We start from the raw sequence: 23264 nt of genomic DNA on the forward strand, positions 1-23264 counted from the left end.
CTTCAATGACTACCCGATATTACGCAGAATGCGCGTTCCGAAGTGGTCATTTTGAAAATTTAATGTTGTCATAAATAATCCTTATGGTGACGTAAAACGAGTTGTACGATGAGCTCAGGAAAACGGGATCATTGAAAAAAACATAAAGGTACATAAATACACTCATAATTGCATATAAACGATTGTAAATATTGATATGTACCGTTATACAAGTCATTGCATTCGGAGCGTGATTGCGATTGAGAACACGAGGACGGCTTCTGCGGTGCGGCCTTTTTTTTTTTAATATGACTTTTTTTAATTTATACGTAAAATTTCGGTAGGCAGCGGCTTGGCTCTGCCCCTGGCATTGCTGAAGTCCATGAGCGACGGTAACCACTCACCATCAGGTGGGCCGTATGCTAGTCTGCCTACAAGGGCAATAAAAAAAAAAAATTATATCGATGCTGTTATATGTTTCTATATGTGTGATGTGTGTGTGGTGGGTATGATAGAACACGTGTTATTTGATCGATGCCTGAATTTTACCTTCGAGATTTTCAAGATAAGTTCATAAACATATATAAGTTTCAAACATTAACATTGGGCCGTCGTTATACCGAGCAATTTCACCCGCTCGGTGGAAAATCTTTGTCGTATACTCTCAAAGGTGTATATAATGTTTTGTGACTCACGTCTCGTTTCAAGTTTTTATGAAACCCGTTGTTTTTTTAGTACCCGACAAATATTACCAATCGAATTTAATATGTTTCGTGGAATCCGTAAAAGATGTGTTAACAAAGAGGTCAGCTGTTTTGCTCACCGCTTCATTCACGAAGGAATGAATAACAATTTAACTCTTGTTAAACTTTGTTAAGTTTGATTTAGAATTCATTCATCAAAATGTTTAGTTCTCGTCTCAAATTCGATATTGAGATTTATATTTTCCTCCATCATGTCAAGAATGTCCTGCGCTAATGAGATTAAACTTTTTTTTACTGATGGTAGGACCTCTTGTGAGTCCGGGCGGGTGGGTACCATCACCCTGCCTATTTCTGCCGTGAAGCAGTAATGCGTTTCGGTTTAAGGGTGTGGCAGCTGTCGTTACTATACTTGAGACCTTAGAACTTGTATCTCAAGGTGGGTGGCGCATTTACTTTGTGGATGTCTATGGGCTCCAGTAACCACTTAACATCAGGTGGGCTGTGAGCTCGTCCACCCATCCAAGCAATAAAAAAAAAAGCTACTTAAAGATGTAATGTGATTGAATGGTTTTTTGTTTTTCTTAAATCTGAAGTTGTCGTTACACAAAAGATAAGACTCCCGGTGCACCGTTCAAACTATACATGCAATCTCACGGGAGATACCAACCAATGTTTTAGAAGAAATACGTATTTTTTTTATTTTTTTTATTCTATACTGTAAGCTGCCTTTAGACTTCAACTGTAGTTTTGAGCAAAACAATTTCATAGGCGATGCATGCACAATGTCCAGTGACATGTCCGTCTTAATCAATCTACGAGTATAGTGGATCCATTAGATCTTGAGGCACTCTTCTTTGAAGTCTTCTTATTGTAATTTGGCTGTCCATTAGATGTTTCGCAAGGTTATATGGGTAGATTTATAATCTTTCACAGTGGATCTTAGATACTGTTGGGACTTCCTTTTCCTTATTTATTTTTCAATCCGCTATCCACACTATCTTTTGACACTATAATAAAAACTACGCATGTGAAAACTAAGCGAAGTGTGTATGTGTGTAAAAACTTAAACACGGTGCCTGTGCAAAAACGATAAAATTGTGATTTGTTGATCAATCAGCACATATAACGGTTTTAAGGGTGGGGCAGCCCTTGTAACTATACTGAGACCTTAGAACTTATTTCTCAAGGTGGGTGGCGCATTTACATTATAGATCTCTATGGGCTCCAGTAACCACTTAACACCAGGTGGGCTGTGAGCTCATCCACCCATCAAAGCAATAAAAAAAAACTCGCCAGTGAGAAAATAGAAAAGTGCATCAACGAACTACGGAGTGAGTCATTAAACTTATCCTTTTCTCAGTCCCGAGCATATTTAAAATCAAAACAGATACGTATAGGTAAAAAAAAACTGATGTCGGAATTAGGTACGATAGGTAGGATTAGGTAGGTAAGATAGGATGGTACCACCCGTACATTTTAACCAAACGTAAGGTCCCCTAAATTAGTGCAGTAGAATGGCCTCGAGCAGGGAGAGATGGCGGGACATCGTGAGACGCATCAAGTCTGCCCCTTCCAACACCACATGACGATCACGATCACTCTGTCAAGAGTGACACGATTGAGAAGAAGAAGTAAGTGCCTCATTCGATAAATAAAAGACCTAAACTTTTGTATAAAATAAACTTAAAACAAACAAAAGGAGTCCCTCCGACGGGGGACACATCAAAGGTAAAACAAAATTGTTATTTTTATTTAATTTCAAGCATTTTCATGTTTATCTACGTTTTAAACCTTCTCTGGACTTCCACAAATAATTCAAGACCAAAATTATCCAAATCGGTCCAGCCGTTCTCGAGTTTTAGCGAGACTAACGAACAGCAATTCATTTTTATTTAAATAGATAGATTTGCTTGTACTGCATAATAATTCCTTCACCGTAAAAGTTAGTGGATCATTTCGACACTCCATAATGTATATTAATGTAATTTATTTCTCAAATAAATGAATAAAGATTTTAATTTTCTTTGAGAAATAATCAAAGCTAGTGTTAGTCGAGGATTTCGCTCGAAACACACAGTATGGATTAAAAAGTTCGTTCTTTTGAACTTTGATTCTGACTTTTAACTAAAATTCTTTAATAATCATAGACAAATTGAAAATAAGATAAAGCTTTTGAAATGGTAAAATTGTAATGAGTTTTTTTTTAGAAAAAACGAAATAATTACTAATATATGTGTAAATTATTGGAAGCCATGTCCGTATTCGTTTAGCCCTTTGGAGATAAGCATCCACCAATGAAAAGATAAGCAGATACGAGGCCTATAATGATTTATTGATTATTGTCCTGCTGTGCGTTTATAAATTATTGATTACACACAATATTAATAAACGGGCTCCCACCACGATATTCACTTTTTGAGGAGTGTCCGATATGGCGGCGCTGTTGCAAGCGTCACTATGACGGTCAGATACTAATTTACCCTTGATCATACAAAACAGTATAATATATTATGGAACAGCAGTTGTATTATAAAAAGAGAGACTTACACCCATATCTTTAAACACTCTAACTCACCTCGAGCATTCCTCCAAAACTTACTCGAGTTAGGTATTTTTAGTCGACCATTACATTACGTAATCATAATATATTGCAGTCTAAAAGCTACCCGTGATCATAGGCAAAAGCCTACCCATTGTCATATACGTCTACAAGCTACCGATGATCATAGACCAGTCTCCCCGCGATCATACACTGCAGTCTACAAGTTACCCGTGATCATGTGTGCAGTAATATAGCTATCTCATGAAAAGTTAACATTGTATTGAGAACCCATTTAAGTAACAATGTATGATGTCATTCATGTATGTATGTATATAGCCGTGAAAGTTTAAAACAATTTGTAAATTATTAATTTTACATAAATTTTATGTTTAGATGGGTGGACGAGCTCACGCTCCACCTGCTGTGAAGTTATTGTCAGAGCCCATAGATAAAGTAAACGCCGCCACTCACCTTAAGATATAGGTTCTAAGTCTCTGTTTTTATAATACAACGGTTGCTCCACAATTAATACCGAAACATATTACTGCTTCACGGCAGAAATAGGCAGGGCGGTAGTGCCTACCGGAGCTGGCTCACGAGACGCCTTACCACCAGCTTTTTTTTCCTACCTATGCTGATAGCCTTGAGAGGCTATTTCAGCGTCTCCTTGACGTGTAGGTGAGCTCACGGGGCTCAAACCGTCAGTTTTGCTAACCCTGGCTTCAGCAAGAGTAGTACTTCGCCGAATCTACTACCGGATCCGAAACTCGACCCAAGATCCGGCGAGAAACTCAGCGCGCTGTACTGAGATGATCATTCATATACTTCGATCAACAATACTTATTGATCGAAGTTCATATAGGATTTATTAACAATTGAATTTTAATTTCATTAAGCGTTAGATATTCATTAATGTAAATTACTACAAGCCCAATGGGATCTAGTGTAATAATAATATATTAATTAACTTAATCAAATACAGAGCATGTATATTAAATTAGTTATATTAATAGATAATATGTAATGTGAAGCGAGATTGAAATAAGAAAGAATAAAATGGTATTAGCCTCGTTATTCTTGTCGCAACCCAAAAGAAACATTTACCTACGCGATAAAAAATATATTTCAATCTGTTCTGATTGCGTTGTTTTACTCTAAGTTACGTAACGTTACTAAAATGTAGATATATATACGACTATACTATAGGGTCGTATTTACTTTTTGCAGTTTCTCCCTAGATTTGTGTTTTGTTCTTCGCGTCTTGGTAAAATTTTGACAAAACCTTTAGATAATTTCTAGCGTATTAGAGTACCTCCTGGTTCTAGTGTGAGTTCTTGCTGTTATGTTATGATAAGTAATATTAATTTCGATTTCATATGTATATGTATATATATATAGAAGTAGTAAGAAATTATTTTCCTTCGGGAAAATTCGGATCATTATCGGAATACGATGACACCCGAACTGTCTGTGAATGATCGTATTAAATGAGTGAGATTTTCATGTCCATTGATATGAAACTTTATTGCTTAGTGTCAAATGTCAAAAAATAAATAATGTCATTGTATTGAAGCTATTTGAGAGAGCACGATAAATACGAACTTTTCCGAAAATTTACGAAGGAAAATCTTTTCTCACTATATCTATACATATTTTTACGACCATGTATTTGTATAATGATGGTTCGAATTTCAAGGCAATGTTAAAAGGAAATCTTATAATTTTTTTCATATCTTAGATTTTTCTGTAGAGGAGTCACTATTTAATTTGCATATTGGGGATGGTTAACGACAAAGGGAAGATCTTCCACCGAGCGGGAGATATAATATTATGTAGCTTGGTAGACCGACGGTCCGAATGTTGTTCAGTATTTGTATAAATGCAGTTTTATCTTGATAATATCGTAAGCGAAATTCAGACATTTGTCAAGTATCTTGTTTTCTATGGAGGCTACCCGCCACAACTTTAACCGTATTGTCTCCGCGTGAACGTTACGGAAAAAACTTCAGCGCAAAGCGTTCTATTTAACTGAAGAGTGATGTCGCGGTCAGGCTCTTAAGTGAGCAAAAGGACGCCTGGTTTTCTTTAAATAACTTTCCGTAATGGCGTCAAATTACCAAGCGCTTCACTGCAAGATATTTAGCCAAAAAAATAAAATGTACTATACGTATTGCAGTAATTATTTTGGTGTTTAACATTAGCAAGGATCGTACCGTGAAGTAAAATGAAATTGCATGTAATTTTTTTCTCCTTAACCTAACACAGTATGCTCACGAAAGACTACCGCGATGAAGGAATAACATGTAATACCATAAAATTAAATCAGTAAATAAAAATAAGAATTACGTAATTATCAGTTTGCTTTGGTTGGCAGCAGCTTGGCTGTGCCCCTGGTATTTCTGACGTCCATTTTCGACGGTAACCATTCACTATCAGGTAGGGCATGTACTCGTGTACCTACAAGGACAAAATAAATGTGGTAGACGATATATTAGGTACAATCTACCTGCCAATTTCTGGCACTAAGTTTTTTAGTGGATGCTACATTGGAAAACCGATAAAATCGTACCCCTTGACACGCCAGGCGTATTATTCTTCAGATTTAAGAAAATCGATGAAAGATTTTTTTTTTACTTTTATTAAATTATACGAATCAAGCAAGATCGAGATTGAACCAAAATTTTTTTTTCAGTTATGTCTACCTTTTGATGTGATTTTGTTTTATTAGCAAACCTCCAAATACATTGGAGCGATGTTGTACAACATCTAACGATCGCATTACCTCTAACGCACTTATTTCTCGGAACAGCCTAAACACTCAATTTCCTAAAACATTCAACTTGACCTATAAAAGTGGCAGGTGCGTTGTATATTAGGGTACGGACCTCCTAAAGTCGACTTGCGTACAAGAAAAATGATATGTTGTTAGAACAAGAAATGAGTGGACTACGTTATGCGCTGTTTTTTTTTCTGCACCTGTTTGCACCGAGGCCAGATATTTTTTACCCGGTAACAAGGTAATAAATCGGGCTAGTTTTTTCTGATATTATGAAGCTGAATTTTTTTCATTTAATGATAACAAGTATATGCAAATATGACTTCTACTTACCCGTTGATTAGTGTTCTTTGTCACCTGTGAACGTCGGTAATGGACCAACCATAAAGTAAACTTTTGAAACTTAATTGATAAGGGACATAGCATTTTTTAATACTATAGCAGAAAGGTGCATGGTAAAAATGACCTCACGAGCTTACTGTACATAGTAATCGTTCTAAAGTAAAAGAAGATATACGGCATCATAATTACACCCTTGTACCGCTCCATATGGAATATTCATTCGCAAAGCAGCTGCCCTTAAGTTGTGAGGTCTCCTGCGGAGGTGCTCGAGCAACTGGTAGCAAATCCCATCCCTCCTGGCTGAGCCTTTGCTCGCCCACCTGTTCTGGTGAAACTGGAAAGGCTTTCGTGCCACCAGTAATCCTTACTCTATAAAAAAGGAACATGTAAAACAATACGTAAATCAGACTAAAATCCCTCCGTATAAACAAACGTTTCTGAATGTCCTCCGAGACTAGGAGTACCGACGATTCTAACGGCTCTCAAGAGAGCCTCGTAACTTTGAATTGAGTCAAACGAAAGGCACTTGGTCCGGTCCAGAAATGGAAACAGTTCTGCGGAATCATTTATGAGGAACTCTTAACAGAACTGCACGCTCTAAGAAACGCTTAATTAAAGACGTACCTTTTAAAACACGTATGTCTTATATCCATTTGCCACTAATAAACAAGTTTAAAACAGCGTATTTGCATTCCATAAGAACGAGTTTAAGTCCTTGGGTCGTAGTGCTAGTTAACTATTTTAAAATGTTAAAAATAGAATGCGGTTTTGTAAAGGTGACAATTTAATATCGTTTTAAAGTCACAGTGATATGTTAGCAATGTTTTTTTAAGCGAAAAGAATAGCCCAATTTATTGTTACGACAGTAAATTCTGGAAGAGAATTATGGAAATTAAGGACGGGATGTTAATTCTGAAAAATATCACTCTTTTTTTTATACTTAAGAGTCACAAAATAGGATTGCTTACATTTAAAAAATCTATAAAACATTATATGACAACATGTAACAGGATAAAGAACAAGAAATTAAAATTTTATGTACAAAAGCGGATACCATTAAGATTAAACTTATTTGTGAAAATAGCATTGAAATTCGAGTTCTGATTAATGCTAGTACTAATATATAGACAGGCAAAGAGAAGGTTTACACGTAGTGGTCACTCGACGTGTCTGTCGCGTTGTCGAATTAACATGACAATCGTCATGGGCGTCTTTTTTATTTATTTCAATAATACCTAAACACTTTAGATTTAAAAGGATTTCTAGCTTAGCCTTTTGCCCCTAGATAATGAAAATAATGTCATAGTATTTACAAAAATATAACATTCCAAACATAAAAATATAATATTTCATAGTTGGCTTCAAAATTTTCGAGCCTATAAATTGATTAAATGACAATGGTTTTATTGGAAACGATCATATGCAAACTTCGCATTGGGTATTAGCCAGAAGCCAAACCAAAGAGCCCGAGCCATTATTTCGGTAACCCACTAACACGAAATAAATATTCATTACGAATTCAATATGCAAAATAACAACTATGTATTTATTTTTATTTTTTAAATTGTATAAGATAAGCAACTAATAGAATACATACTAACAGAAGAATAAGATTCTGAATAATTTCTTGTGAACGCCATGGAAACAAGTTCCGGTCCGAATTAGTCACTTCACAAATATTAGTGTTGCCTACATTTAACAGTGGAGGTTCTGCTCTGCTGGTAAATTTATATATTTATCAAATACGCCAACATTATATATATTCGCCTTTTTTAACTTAACAATTCAGTATATGCTGTTATGTTTATAAATTGATAGCGTAGACATTCATTACTACCTAGAGATCCCAAACGATGGTCGGACCAAATACCTGTCAGCGACGCACTCCACCAAGCTACAGAATAGTACAGAACGGGATCGAATGGAGACAGCTAGTTCACGAAATCAAACGGAGTCACGATCCTCAGCAATGAATGACCGATTGAAGAGAGAGACATTCATTACAGATCCACACGCAACAATAGAAATAAATCAAAACAATAACTCAAAAATGCAAATTATAATGAGAACAGCTTGACAGTATTGGGAAAATTGCAACAATAATGTCTGTCGAAAAATAATGATGAGAAAGTCCCTTGGACATATAAATGTGTAGATAAGATGAACGCACTTTATGTTGAACTGTTTTTTAAGACCATTGGAATGCTTGCAAACTTATCGACATAATTAGGAATCTACCAATCATGCACAAGAAGAAGATTAGTGCTGTCCAATAAATTTTTAAGATTAAGAAAATGTGCAACGTTTCTAGGCGAAGTCAAAAGCAAGGCTTAGTGGGTCATGTGTAGCGACTCGAGGCTAAAGGGTAAGCGTTTCCGGTACATGCCTTTATGTTGTGTAATCTCCCCAAACCCCTTTATGCTAAGTATCGCTTTGTTTCAAAACCGTGCTCAGCCGGGAAATACAGAATTTCTACTTCATAACAATTTTCTCCTCAAATAGACGCCGTTGAAGGTGGGATACGGTTTCCCTGTTCGGTGTTACGTGTAATTTTCGAGTACAGTAAAAGAAGCTAACACAGTAATTTACACTTTGCTTGTTTTTATCGGACCGTTCCCAAAAGTATTTTCAATTGCTATTGGGTAGTTGAATGCTGCTAACATACTTGGCGACTATTACGCTGCAATTGGACCAGGATAAAGATATTTATTACTCTAAGGTAGTCACAATAGATCCACGTCTGCGGTAATGACTAGCGGGTTTATACTCCCAACGTCTCTTGCAAACAATACTGGGTAGTTGATGTTCCTATTAGAAACTTCTAACACTTCTGTACTCCGTAATACCAACATTAATCTTTGCAAGTAAATTGTATTATGATTTTTAGCACCAATGACCGACGTATTACCAGTTCTCTGTCGTAAACGACGACTGGGGGATTTACTATAGAACGTTGTTTCCTGAGCGACATTTCTGATGATTGAAGATGTTTCTTTTGACGACATCAGACGACATCCGCGAGGACTCATTGCTGGCGGCCTTGTGGCCCCTGCATTGCTGACGGCCTTGAGCGATGGTGATCACTTATCATCAGGTCTGCCTTCAAGGACAAAAAACATCACTCTTTGAGTTTCTCATTATCCCGGAATGCTGAATTCTCCATGAATCCAACTACATATACGGTATATTTCTGCCGCATGTTTTCCAGTTAAAATAGGACCAACCAATCATATTTTAAGCAAGCAATGTAATACATTTGAGACCTTGACCCCATGCGTCAAGGGGTGACATTCACATTGTGATGTCTACTGGTGACTTAAACCGCTTAGTACTAAGTCGGCCATGACCTAGACCTTCCGTCTACAGCAATAAAAAATCTAAAAACTACTAATCAATTGTCAAAGGCAATTGTAAAATTATATGATCCTTCACAATGACATGGAAAATAATTTTTGAAAGACTTTGAATTTTTCTTATCAAAACAAATCTGTTCTTTTTTTTAAGTCAATTATTGTTGTAGTTCTGATACGTTTATATACGTGTTCCGTGCTCATCTCGGAAATCAACTTCGCAAAATGTAAAATAGTTTAGTGCTCGCGAAAGATTGTTTTGAAACATTTTTATATACGTTTTAACATGAAGTCGAGAGCTTTTATTTCACAGCAACTGAAATTTATAAAGCTCTACATTCGAAAAGTTTGAGAAATTAAAAAGTTTATTTAAAAAAAAAATTAAACAAGTTGCACGATAAAGTTTTACCGTTTTAATTCAAAATGTGATTTTAACGCGTTGTTTCCAGTCAAGTTGATGTTCTGATATCGAGCTATGCGACTTTACCGCGTTTTAGATCTTGTTTTTGCTGCTATTTTTTCTAAATAAATACGTACGTTAGACGCGGTAATGAACAAGTCTCAAATTAAACTCGAGCTTATACAACTTTCATGAGTTTCTTGTCTATTATTGCCTATTTGGTCGGTCCATCGTAACGGTGATCTGCCGCGCGGTCTTGTACCCTCTATCATGCCCTGCACCACAAGGCGCTCAACTGAGTCGTCACCCCGCCGCGAAGAAAGTGAGAATGCGACCCTGAACGATGGAGGATAGTCGCTGCTTGATGCAGAGTTCCTGTAGAATTGACTGATTCGTTCTGAACTCCGTTCACGAGTTGTTATCATGGACCGACCAAATAAAGGCAGCTCTAAATGGTCCCGTTAACGAGTGCACAAGAGGGGCCGGGGTGCGCGAGGAATGGCGACGTCTGGTGAAGCGCATCACCACCCGAAGTGATGACCACGACCACTCTGCCAACAGTGCATGCGACTGAGAATAATTGCCTATTACCTTTACTTCTCTATTCTGGTTTAAAGCACGCCGGTAAATCCTTCAATCATAAAAAAAAGATATTCATTGGTTCTTATTGGTTCTTATCACCATTTATTATCAGCAAGGATCGTTAGCACGTCTGTACACAAAGTATAACAAATTATATTTCAAGAGTCGTTCCTTCGCTGATTGAGATATTGCATTAAACACACGATCCTTTAAATATCAAAGGCCGTTTTACGATTGAACAATGTTGCATAATTCATTAGATTATATCGGGGCGCGGATATTGACTCTGTTCCGATATAAGTTGAACGCAAGGAGTTAGGGCTGTCAAAATTGATTAACTAATTAGTATCAGAGCAGCTCGTGGGCCAAGCTGTTAATTTCAGTAAAATGTTTAACATACGCTCACGCCAGAGTCGGCGGTGTCTGCATACCCAATTATTTAGTTACGCTTGACGTTTAATTGCTAACCTTATTACCGGTAATAGCGATACTCGGGGCTGCGTGTCGGATCTCTGTTTATTCAATACATTCGCGTACACATTTATTTCTGAACGTTTTTTCAACGAAATCGCTTATGGAATACGCTAAAGGCCATTGCTGTGGTTTCGAGGGAAATAAACAAATACCGTGTTCTTTAATTAGTTTTTTTTTTTTTTTAGTTTTTATCGATTTAAAATAGTTAGTAGGTCAGATTTATTGACAATAATTGTCGAACTGGGCTGCTAATAGAAAGACATTGGATGATCTAATTTTGCGCAAATCAATTGTTCTTCCTATTGCTCCTATTTGCTATTTTTTACGTCTTCGTACCCTAAAAGATAAAAGCCCCGAGGTACTGGTGCCGAAGTTATCAAATTTTTGAAAATTTGATAACTTAATCGTAAATACGAACTTAACAGGTGTTCGTGAATGATTTCCACGATGAAGGATTACCGTAGTGTAATCAAACCTTCAAAATTTTATTAACTTGCGTACTGGTAGGTCGTGTAGTAAGTCTGCAAAGATAGGTACCAAAATCCTGCTTATTTATGCCGTGAAACAGTAATGTGTTGAGACTTCGTCTTCGTGTTTTATGGTGGTCCAATTGAGTAGAAAGTTTAGTATAGAGTTGTACCGTAGATATTTTAACGGAGTTAAACCTAACCTCGTCGAACCTCGTCGACCTAACTTCGAAGTCGTCGTGTCCCAAAGCATAAGACGTCCGGTGCGTTCGTATCTAGCGATGCAACGGTGGTCGAATCCCGCAGGCGAATACCGATTTTTCGAATGAAATACGTACTTAAGAAATGTTCACGATCGACTTCCGCGGTGAAGGAATAACATCGTGTAATAAAAATCAAACCCGCAAAATTATAATTTGCGTAACTACTGATGGTAGGACGTCTCAGTTTGTATATCAATGATATACCCCGGTCTCCGGAGACCCATCTGGTGCTCTTCGCCGACACGGCTATCTACTACTCGTGTAGGAAGAAGTCGTTGCTACATAAGCGACTTCGAACCGCAGCTACCACCATGGGACAGTGGTTCCGGAAGTGGCGCATCGACATAAACCCCACGAAAAGCATAGCGATCCGAACACCACGTTGAGCTACCCTCTCCCGACTAGGCGCGTCGACACCTCCGCCTCCGCCATTCGCCCAATCATGATGTACGACCAACCCATACCGTGGGCCCCGAAGGTCAAATATTTAGGCGTCACCCTTGACAGACGGATGACATTCCGCCCCCATATAAAGACGGTATGCGACCGTTCCGCCTTCATACTAGGACGTCTCTACCCGATGATATGCAGGCGAAGTAAAATGTCCCTTAGAAATAAGGTGACACTCTACAAAACTTGCATACGCCCCGTCGTGACCTATGCAAGTGTAGTGTTCGCTCACGCGGCCCGCACTCACTTAAAATCATTCCAAGTCATTCAATCCCGTTTTTGCAGGATAGCCGTCGGAGCCCCGTGGTTCATCAGAAACGTCGACCTCCATGACGACCTGGACTTAGAGTCCATCAGTAAGTATCTATAGTCGGCGTCGATGCGCCACTTCGACAAAGAGGCACGACACGAGAACCCTGTCATCGTGGGCGCCGGTAACTACATTCCCGATCCTGCGGAAAGAATGGAAAGCAGTCGATCCTCCCAATCCACTAACGGTGCTTTTAGGTACCTCAAGCACGGGTCACCGTTCTCGTCGAACCCGACGCTTGCGACGAACGGCTCGACGAGTAAATTAACCCTCAGACACAGCCCACTGAGTTTCTCGCCGGATATTCTCAGTGGGTCGCGTTTCCGATCCGGTGGTAGATTCTGCAAAGCACGGCTCTTGCTAGGGTTCGTGTTAGCAACGTCGTGAGGTTTGAGCCCCGTGAGCTCACCTACTAGTTAAGGTTCTGCTGAAATAGCCTCTCAAGGCTATCAGCTTAGGTAGGAAAAAAAAAGGTAGGACGTCTTGTGAATTCGCTCGGGTAGGCACCACTACCCTGCCTTTTTTATCCTTGAAGCAGTAATGCGTTTCGGTTTGAAGAGTGGGGACCCATTGTACAGTAAAATCTGAGATCTTAGAACTCATGTTTCAAGATGGGTGTCGGCATTTACGTTGTAGATATCTATGGGCTCCGGTAACCACTTAACACCAGGTGGATCGTGAGCTCTTCCACCCAACTAAGCAGGAAATAATAATACCTAATATAAGATGAATAAATAAATAAATATCACGGATTTTAAGTAAACATAAATTTAGTATTTTGTTTAGTTTTCGGGGGCCTAACATTTTTTGATGTACCCGAGATTAAATTGAAAAGTGTATTTTGCGTCATTAATGGTGGTAGAGGGCACTGTGAGTGCACGTGTTGGCACATTCATCCTATTTTTTTCTACTGCGAAACGTCACACGTCCATTTCAAAGAACAGAAAAGCCCCTAGAAACCATAAACCTTACTTGGATTAATAATGAAATAACGGGGCTGCGAGTAAATCTGCCGAGAGACAGCAACAAATATGCTATAACTAGTGTAGAAGCGAAATGGAACTCTGATGAGCGCGCACTTGTGATTTACGGGCACGTGCTTAAGAAGCTGTGCAGTGACACTTGAGTTTTTAGTTCACCAGTTCGTCCTCTGATCCGAGCTTTTATAGGAAAGAAATGAATTGCTCATTCATACTATGATATATTGAACAAAAAAAATATGTAAGGCTTCTGTTTGATTCGATTGTTATTATAAATTTAAATTCGAATCCGACAAGTAAAAAATTGAGTTCCATTTTAGTCTTATCGGGGCAATAAACATCAAGAAATAGGAGTAACAGATGCTACCACCAGTCAAATTAAAGATACGATTTTTTTATTCTCAGAAACCAGCTGGAAGGCGAATCCGATCGGTGCTGGCCCACAACCTCTCCTAGTAAACGTTACTTCTTATTTTAATGATCGGCCAAACATTTAAATGATAATTTTGCCACATTACAAAAAAAACATATTTTTCCATTTAATATCGACTATACAAAGCGTTTTTTTCTTTGCTCTCAAGACCTAGATAGAGTCATGAAACGAATATTTTACCGTCTTTAAAAATAAGAAAAATATTACTGAATGACGTACATAACAAAAATAACTACTAAGGATTAAATCTTAAAGCGAACCAGGACTTGTGGTGTGCAGAACAATGTACCGGCTATTCTATACATTAGGCCTATTGTTATGATAATGGTTGTAAGTGGATGAGTGACGTCACAGGTCGTGTTTGGAATATACTAAATGTAATTAAGGGCAAGCCAAACACCTTTGTAGGTTTGTAATTAATGTGGTTCAGAACAAAAACAGAGTCAGAAACCATTGTAGGGTCAATGCACTTTCATTAAGACGATGATAGTCGAACATTGATTTTGAGGACGTAAATTTTCTAATTTCAGAACAGTGAGCAATATTTTTAAATTTAGATGAAACTAACCGATTCGTTTGACGCTGACTCCGTTTAAATTTATCTTATTGATCATAATAGATTCAGAATGATATATTGTGAATGTTCGTTCTATTCCAGAATTTGAAAACATTCAACGTAGCCGAATTAGAATATTATCTTCGGTTTTCGTGAATCTTAGATGTAATTAAAATCACTTTTGCCATTTAATCTCAGTCTTATTATTGTCATATTATTTCAAACGCTTCGAATACATTACAGTTTGCGTTGTAATGAATGACTCAATCGGCTGAGCTTAAATTATTTCGAGTTAGTTGAAACTGATTCGCTATACCTAGAGAACGCAATACCTTTTTTTTAAGGGACTTTATGACCTGGTAACTAAGACCTTTAAGTTATGTCTTATTTTAATTTATATTCTTATTTTTATGAACAATGATAATATGGAGTGAAATGAAATGAAGATGATTAATTTGAGACTTTGAGAGGATGAAATATAATCTCAGTAAAATGGTGGTCATTTACTGAGATTTTTTTAGTGGGCTTTTTGGAGGATCCCGAAAAGTTATGTGCAGCGGCTTTGTTTCATTTTCCCGCATTTGTGCACTTTCAGAGATATTAAACAGTTAATAAACCACCGTTATTACACATTTAAACTTGAAGAAACACTAAATAGACAAAATGAAACAAATCCCACAACTTCACTCCTCGCGTTCCCGCCAAAAAGTCTCCAACGCAATATTTAATTTCGTATCATAAATAAAACCATCAATTTAAATGAGGCAAAGACAAGAGACGTTTTTTTTTCTTTTTTCATTCAGATCGTGACATTTTATATTTTCCGGCGGCATCGTGTCGGAACTAACCTGTGCACATGTAAACACTCAATGCAAAGCAATTTGTAGGAGTGCAGCCGTTGTGAGGTGAAGCGTACAATCGTAGGCACCGGATTCGAGATTCGCTCGTACAATGGTTCGTATTTGGAGCGAGCCGCCGCGAAAATAGGCTTAGCGGAAAATCGATATTAAGGTGATGAGCTCGCGTATTCGGTCGCTGCTCGAAACGTGATGTCTTTATTGTTTTTTCTTACGTATTTATAGTGAAGGAACTCGAAGGCTCGGGATATTGCGAAATCTGTGCGTGTATTTTTTTTTTTAAATTGATCCATTACTATCGATGATACTTATGATATTAGAATCTATTATCAATTTAGTTACAATATGTAGTACAAGTACAAGTAGGACAGCTAAAATAACAAACAGTTCAGAAGTAAAATATTTTTAAAATTTAAATGCATATAAGATTTTATTTTATAATTTAATTTTTAAAACGAAATTTTAAACTTAAGACTTGTTTACTAAAGAATTCCATAATAACGGAATAACATGGTGTATTATAAAAAACAAAGTGGAGTATTGGAGTTCACGGTTCACTTTGGGCTAAGTTATTGCTGGAGCCGTTAGATATACTAACGTGAATGCTGTCACTCAGCTTGAGACGTGAGATCGAAGTTTTGATCGCATTGTAAAATGGCTGTTATACTTTTCAAACCAGTGTTCTTTGTGTGAGTTTTTTAGCGCGTAAAATTTAACTCAAATTTGTATGCAATTGTAATAGCGCCCCTAGCGACAAATGTAGGCAAGAGCTCGATACAAATTTGAGTTAACTTTTACGGTATCGAGAACGTTAAAAAACTCGCACTAAGCACACAGGACACATGATTGCTTCGCGACAGAAATCGAACCTTTTCTCGCGAGTTCCTTTTTTTAGGAGTAACACTAGCTTTAACGTGTAGGCGTGCCACGGGACTCAGCCTGTCGGATTTGATAGCACGAGCCCCAGCAAGGACAGTGCTTCGCTAAATCTACCACCGGATCGGAATCGCGAATCATTGACAAGATCCGGCGAGAAACTCAGTGGACTATGAATGAATGATGAATGAATGATTTATTTTATTTCAGACAACAATAAGTCCATATGTGTACATAGTATCATTGAAACATACTTAAAATTAACAAAACCAATCAAATAAAAAAGATACATTTATTGAAAGTAGTTATCAGTTGAATACATTTCAAATATTCCATTCCACTGATACTTACTTCGAACCAACCATTATTATTATTATTTAGTCCGCAAGTGAACCATGGTACAATGGTTCAAGTACCGACAGTCATACTATGTCTGTGGGTACTTAGCGTACTTAGCGGGTTGCCAATACGCCCCACAAATCGACTATCATTTCTTTGTATTTTCACGAAAATGACTGCTTTTTGCAAACGTAAAGTCTTCTGAGAATCCTTACACACAGATTTCTTTCTAGATTAAACACTGAAATAATTCGAGTTCATAAGTCGAGTTATTATGGTACAGAGGGCCGCTTCAAATAAATTCAAAAAGCGCGTTACAACGAGATAGTTTCTTTGTAATGAGTTTCCTTAGTGAAGGCTATAATTCAAAACTTTTGTCCGCTCGCGTTCTCTTCGAGCGCTCGGGATGTTCCATACAAAATTTTACAGTAAATTAAACAAGCTAAACGATAAGTGTTTTCAAACTGGCCTTATACAAGATCGTTGGGATCTTATTGTCATCGGTCAAAACCCCTCAGACTATCGTTTGAAGCATAAAATTATTATTTTTTGGAGTTTACTCCTTTAGAATCGATTTACATATATAGGCCCGGGGTATGAAAATTATGGGGACCAAAATCGTACTAGCATGTCACACGAAATGCGTTATGCGCCTGATTGGCTCCTGATTGCGTGATGCGTGCGCGCGCCAATCAAAATCGTACTAGCATGTCACACGAAATGCGTTATGCGCCTGATTGGCTCCTGATTGCGTGATGCGTGCGCGCGCCTATCAGGAGCCAACGCGCGGCCGCGTTATTGCAGGTGACGCCGGGCTGCTGCGCCGGCAGTCCGCCACAAAGCCTCGTACTGATCGCGCGTTTCTCTCATTATTGTATTTTCATATATTTGTTAGTCGTTTGTTTTGTGTCTCGTTAATTTGTTAATAATCTGTAGTGTATCGTGTTGTCGTAATATAGAACTATTTCTCGTATTGTTTCGTTTAATTTTTTATATCCAGTAAACTCCAGTCGTGCGTCGGAGCGGACACACACACTTTTTTTCTTTTATTGGAGTTTACTCCTTTAGAATCGATTTACATATATTGGCCCGGGGTATGAAAATTATGAGGACCAAAATCGTACTAGCATGTCACACGAAATGCGTTATGCGCCTGATTGGCTCCTGATTGCGTGATGCGTGCGCGCGCCAATCAAAATCGTACTAGCATGTCACACGAAATGCGTTATGCGCCTGATTGGCTCCTGATTGCGTGATGCGTGCGCGCGCCAATCAGGAGCCAACGCGCGGCCGCGTTATTGCAGGTGACGCCGGGCTGCTGCGCCGGCAGTCCGCCACAAAGCCTCGTACTGATCGCGCGTTTCTCTCATTATTGTATTTTCATATATTTGTTAGTCGTTTGTTTTGTGTCTCGTTAATTTGTTAATAATCTGTAGTGTATCGTGTTGTCGTAATATAGAACTATTTCTCGTATTGTTTCGTTTAATTTTTTATATCCAGTAAACTCCAGTCGTGCGTCGGAGCGGACACACACACTTTTTTTTTTTTTATTGCATAGATGGGTGGACGAGCTCAAAGCCCAACTGGTGGTAAGTGGTTACCGGAGCCCATAGACATCTATAATATTATTATGATTGTTTCTTTCGCATTAATATATGTAAATGAATTTGAAATGGTATACCTTATGATGAGAACATCTTATGTATAATTTAATGAATCAGTCAGTGTATTCAAATAAACACTGCGATAAAGAAATAAAAAATAAAACTTTTTTTTATTGTTTAGCACATTAATATCAGCAATGTAAATACCAGTGAGCTCTAAGTCTCAATTAGAAGACAGGTGCGAAGAAATTCGGGGCCACTAAACACATTGATGTACTTTTATAAACGTCCCACCTTATAAACTGCAACGCCACATTCCTAACTAAATTGAAGATCACATTTCTACGTGAATTTTGAGTCGGGAATCGTGTGGGAGTTGCTTACGGAGTCATTAATCAATCCGGGGAGAGGGTTCAGCCAAATCAATCATCGGCTCTCATTTCACACTGATTTACACGTTCTTCGTGGCTGATATGTGTCCGGGGCAATGTGTGAATCACTAACATCATCATCACTATGTTAACATTACATTTGTAAGCCTTAGACACAGCCCACTGAGTTTCTCGCCGGATCTTCTCAGTGAATCGCGTTTCTGATCCGGTGGTAGATTCTGCGAAGCACTGCTCTTGCTAGGGCCAGTATTAGCAACACTCCCGGTTTGAGCCCCGTGAGCTCACCTACACGTCAAGGAGAAGCTGAAATAAGCCTCTCAAGGCTATCAGCATAGGTAGGAAAAAAAATATACATTTTTTATACATCAGAATACGCTAAACCCAAAAAACTACCCAGCTACCAGCAGTTTTCAGACGAGTTTCACCAGAGAACGGCTATGATAACATCGGTCTTCTGGATTAGACATACAAGTCTTTGAATGTAGAAAATTAAAAGATCTCTCAATTTCCATAACAATCTACATTGACATATACACCACAGAATATTTTAGCATTTCAATGTCTTAAGGCATTTCAAAGTTGTAGATAACTCAAATTGAATTTAAGAAATTATAATTTACGTTAATAATAAATTTTATAAAATCACGAACATACAAACTGAATGTAGGATTCGATTCGAATTAAATTGATAACATTTAAAATATAATTTTTCTTGTTCTGTATGTATTGGCCATTTTGATATGCATCACAACTGAAAAAACTACATTTGAATAAATCGTTTAGAGCTTTAATTGGTTACAAACTAAAAGAAATAACAGTAATTTACACGTAAGTACGTGTTATGAAAAATGTTTGTTTCTTAACTATCCAATCTATATTAATATATAAATCTACAGTGGTTTTTACGGATGTTCCGTTATAACTACTGAACCATGCATCCGATTGACTGGAAACTTGGTATTCATGTTGAAAATACATGTACTTATTGGATAGGCTAACATTTATATGAGTGTTGCACTCCCTACGCCAGTTGCGGGGGCATTAATGATGAGAATCTTTGCGGGGGTGAGAAATAATAACGTTAAATGCCCAGCGAAGCGGACAAGTACAGCTAGTCTATATATTATATGAAAAAGCGAGTAAGCAATCCAATGTCGCTGGTATCATCGTGCAGTACATATTATGGTGATAAATTAACTTCCTTTTGCATGTTATCGGAGAAGGGTTTATGATTACGTTTCACCGGCCTCTTCTCATCCTTGTACTTAGTTTCCGCCCCACCGATGTCCTCAAAACGAAAAGGATTTAAAATAGTCCATAGCAGGCAGTTTTGTTCGTGGTTTGGTTTGGTTTGGCGCAGGCATTGGTTCTGCGTCTGGAATTACCCTTGTCCAGTTCCAAAACTGGTGTTAGGACCTCTTGAGTCTGCACGGGTAGGTACTACCACCCTGCCTATTTCTGCCGTGAAGCAGTAATACGTTTCGGATTGAAGGGTACGGCAGCCGTTGTAACTATAATAAGGCCTTAGAACTTATATCTCAAGGTGGATGGCGCATTTACGTTGTAGATGTCTATGGGCTCCAGTAAACACTTAACACTAGGTGGGCTGTGAGCTCGTCCACCCATCTATGCAAAAAAAATTGCCAAATCCATTAAAATTTAGTTTCGATTACAATTGGCTGATTAGCAAAGAACTTTGCAAATTATATGTTTCGACTTGACTTACTGTTCAAACGTTATAACTAGCAAATTAATGGTTGCATTAAAAAGATCTATGTAATAGTCATAAATTTAAGTACATTCAGTAATATCCTAGTCCCACAGTAGTTTAATCTCACATGTTTAATGATAAATAGCAATCGATTAGTTTGGAAACACAAAATGTGAGATGAACATGCGAAATTCATGTTCGCGCGTCATATTCGTATCAATTAATATGGTACGAAGTATTGAAATTGGGTGTTTTCGATGGCTTATCTGAAATGGGCCTACCTCTGGGCATTTCATTAAAACTTCAGGCGCACTCCTGACCGCTCTTATCGCGTTCAAGAACAGGAACCATTTCGCGGCACATTTATGTAAATAAGTAATACATGACTCTTTTTATTGTACTCGAAAAAGGAAAAAATATCCATATATGACACGAGTTACTTAATGGCTTATTTTCTTCACAAATTAACAGTAGGTCTTTATGGGCCAATAAATGCATTATGACTACGTATTTTCTAATTATTTTTTTGTTTTCCTTGTTTCAGATAACTTGAAAAGAGGCACGACATAACAATATTAATATATCCCAAGTAATAATTAGACTACCGGAAAAATAATTCGATTAGCACACAAAGCGCCTTCAATCAATATCTCAATTACTTTAGTTAGAATAAATTAAGTAGGTAATTAGTGTAGGTTCACAAGTGCCAATCGAAGGGTCGTCAGACGTGCATCCGGAGCCACGTCTAACGAGGGTGAGGTTGATACGTGTGGTCGCGCTCGATGCGTGCGTGTGAGGCGCGCGTCGGACCGAGGGCGTGAGAGAGTGGCGCGCCGTGCGCGTGGTACCGGCAAGATTGAGGTGGTGGGGGGGTGCGGTTGGGGTAGGCGCGCGCGCGTGCGGCCGCTGCACGCGCTGGGTCGCGCGGCCGGCATGCTGGCCTCGCAGCGCTCGCAATCCTGCAACGAAGAGGGCGCGTTCTTCGGAGCGCGTGCGTTGCGCCGGCCGCGAGGCAAAGGCAGTGGAAGTCCAACCTGCTAGGGGTACGCCATGTCGCTGCGCAGCCTGCACCGGCGGCTTTCGTCCGCAAACAACACGTAAGTATTTAATAGCTTTTGTTTAATGCTGCTAAGCCTTATTTTAGACTAGCGACCCGCTCTCGCTTCGATTCGGAAACATTAAATTTTATTATTGATAGCTGAGCCCCGCGATGTTACCCGCGGTTATTGTCATACTGCGGGCGACGCCCGGGGTGAAGCTAGTCTAAAAAAAATCTCTAGTCTAAAGAAATCGTCAAAATCGGTCCAGCCGTTCCAGAGATTAGCCGAAACAAAAGGCTGACAGACAGAAATTGTAAAAAATGTTATTTTGGTGTATGTATATATGCCGTATACATATTCATATGCATGTAGTAAAAAGCGGTTATTTCAATATTATTATACAAACAGACACTCTAATTTTATTCATATGTATGTATAAAAAAAGTCTTGTTCGTTCCAATGTATAAATAAATAATCGCGGACAAATACATAGTCTGAAATCAGCATTCGCTGTACTATGGAAACCAGAGAAAAAATTCCAATTTGTTTCTGTAATTAGTGCTTTGACATTTCATAGTCATACGCTTAAATCTTGTAGCGATTTTATAACCAAATTAAATTAAATATCACATGAATTTGCTTTAAAAATCTTTCTATGACTCATGAACATTGACCATTGTCATGATTTCTGTTTGAACGCGTACCTACATTGTTTTATAGGATTTGGGTTCGTGATATAGGCTCTTTTAGTTACAAATATCATCCCCTCAATTATGTTTTGCTTACCAAATTCTTCTCCGGCCTCTGTCTCGTCCCTTATATCCCCTGATTTTTACAGAACAGTAGAGGGTATTGTTAGTATTCTAGGGTGCGGCTGTTCAGACATTGGTACCCGGCCCCAGTGACCACTGAATACCAGGTTTTTATTTTTTTACTGCTTAGATGTGTGGACGAGCTCACAGCCCACTTGGTGTTAAGTGGTTACTGGAGCCCATAGACATCTACAACGTAAATGCGCCACACACCTTGAGATATAGGTTCTAAGGTCTCAGTATAGTTACAACGGCTGCCCCACCCTTTAAACCGAAACGCATTACTGCTTCACGGCAGAAACAGGAGGGGCGGTGGTACCTACCCGTGCGGACTCACAAGAGATCCTACCACCAGTAATTACGCAAATTATAATTTTGCGGGTTTGATTTTTATTACCCGATGTTATTCTTTCACCGTGGAAGTCAATCGTGAACATTTGTTAAGTACGTATTTCATTAGAAAAATTGGTACCCGCCTGCGGGATTCGAACACCGGTGCATCGCTAGATACGAATGCATCGGACGTCTTATCCTTTAGGCCACGAAGACTTTACACTGGTACACCAGAGCTCCACTGGCCATCTCATGTAATGAAAAAATACAAAACCTAAGAAGTCCTTGGCCTGTACTTGAGAATCTTTTCAGATGCACATATCGCCTTTTCGCATTAAAAGTGTACAATTTACAAAAATATTCGAAATTGAGTTAATATGCGGAAACATTTAATTTTGGTATCTCCAGTATTTTTCTCATAAATACTGTCAAAAGAACGTAGTTTAGTTTTAGTTTTTTTTAGTTTACCTATGTTTTGACTACTATTAACCAAATTAATACATAATTTTATCTTACTTTAAAATACAGATAATGTAACTGGTAAAAAATAAAAAAATTAATGTTGCAAATATGATTAATATTAAAAATATTACATGTTAATTTTTATATTTATTTTTAATTTAATTTTTAAAACACTCTCCTCTAAAATTAGCAAGTTTTGAGATTATACAGTTTTAATGCGAGAAGACGAT

The 23264-nt window shown here is 38.1% G+C and overlaps 1 protein-coding gene across 5 annotated transcripts in view; it reads left to right on the forward strand.

Moving 5' to 3' along the window:
- The window catches only part of LOC101745162 (potassium/sodium hyperpolarization-activated cyclic nucleotide-gated channel 2), a 271145-nt gene that overhangs the window by 17658 nt on the left and 230223 nt on the right, over nucleotides 1-23264 (forward strand). For all 5 annotated transcript variants that reach the window (XM_038017547.2, XM_038017550.2, XM_062673961.1 and 2 more), the window contains exon 2: nucleotides 20932-21484. In XM_038017547.2, coding sequence (XP_037873475.1) covers nucleotides 21438-21484 — 47 coding nt within the window. In that variant the 5' untranslated portion in view covers nucleotides 20932-21437. The remainder of the gene's footprint in view (nucleotides 1-20931; nucleotides 21485-23264) is intronic.

The sequence above is a fragment of the Bombyx mori genome, chromosome 19 (assembly GCF_030269925.1).
Source record: "Bombyx mori chromosome 19, ASM3026992v2".
In the NCBI taxonomy this organism is placed as follows: domain Eukaryota; kingdom Metazoa; phylum Arthropoda; class Insecta; order Lepidoptera; family Bombycidae; genus Bombyx; species Bombyx mori.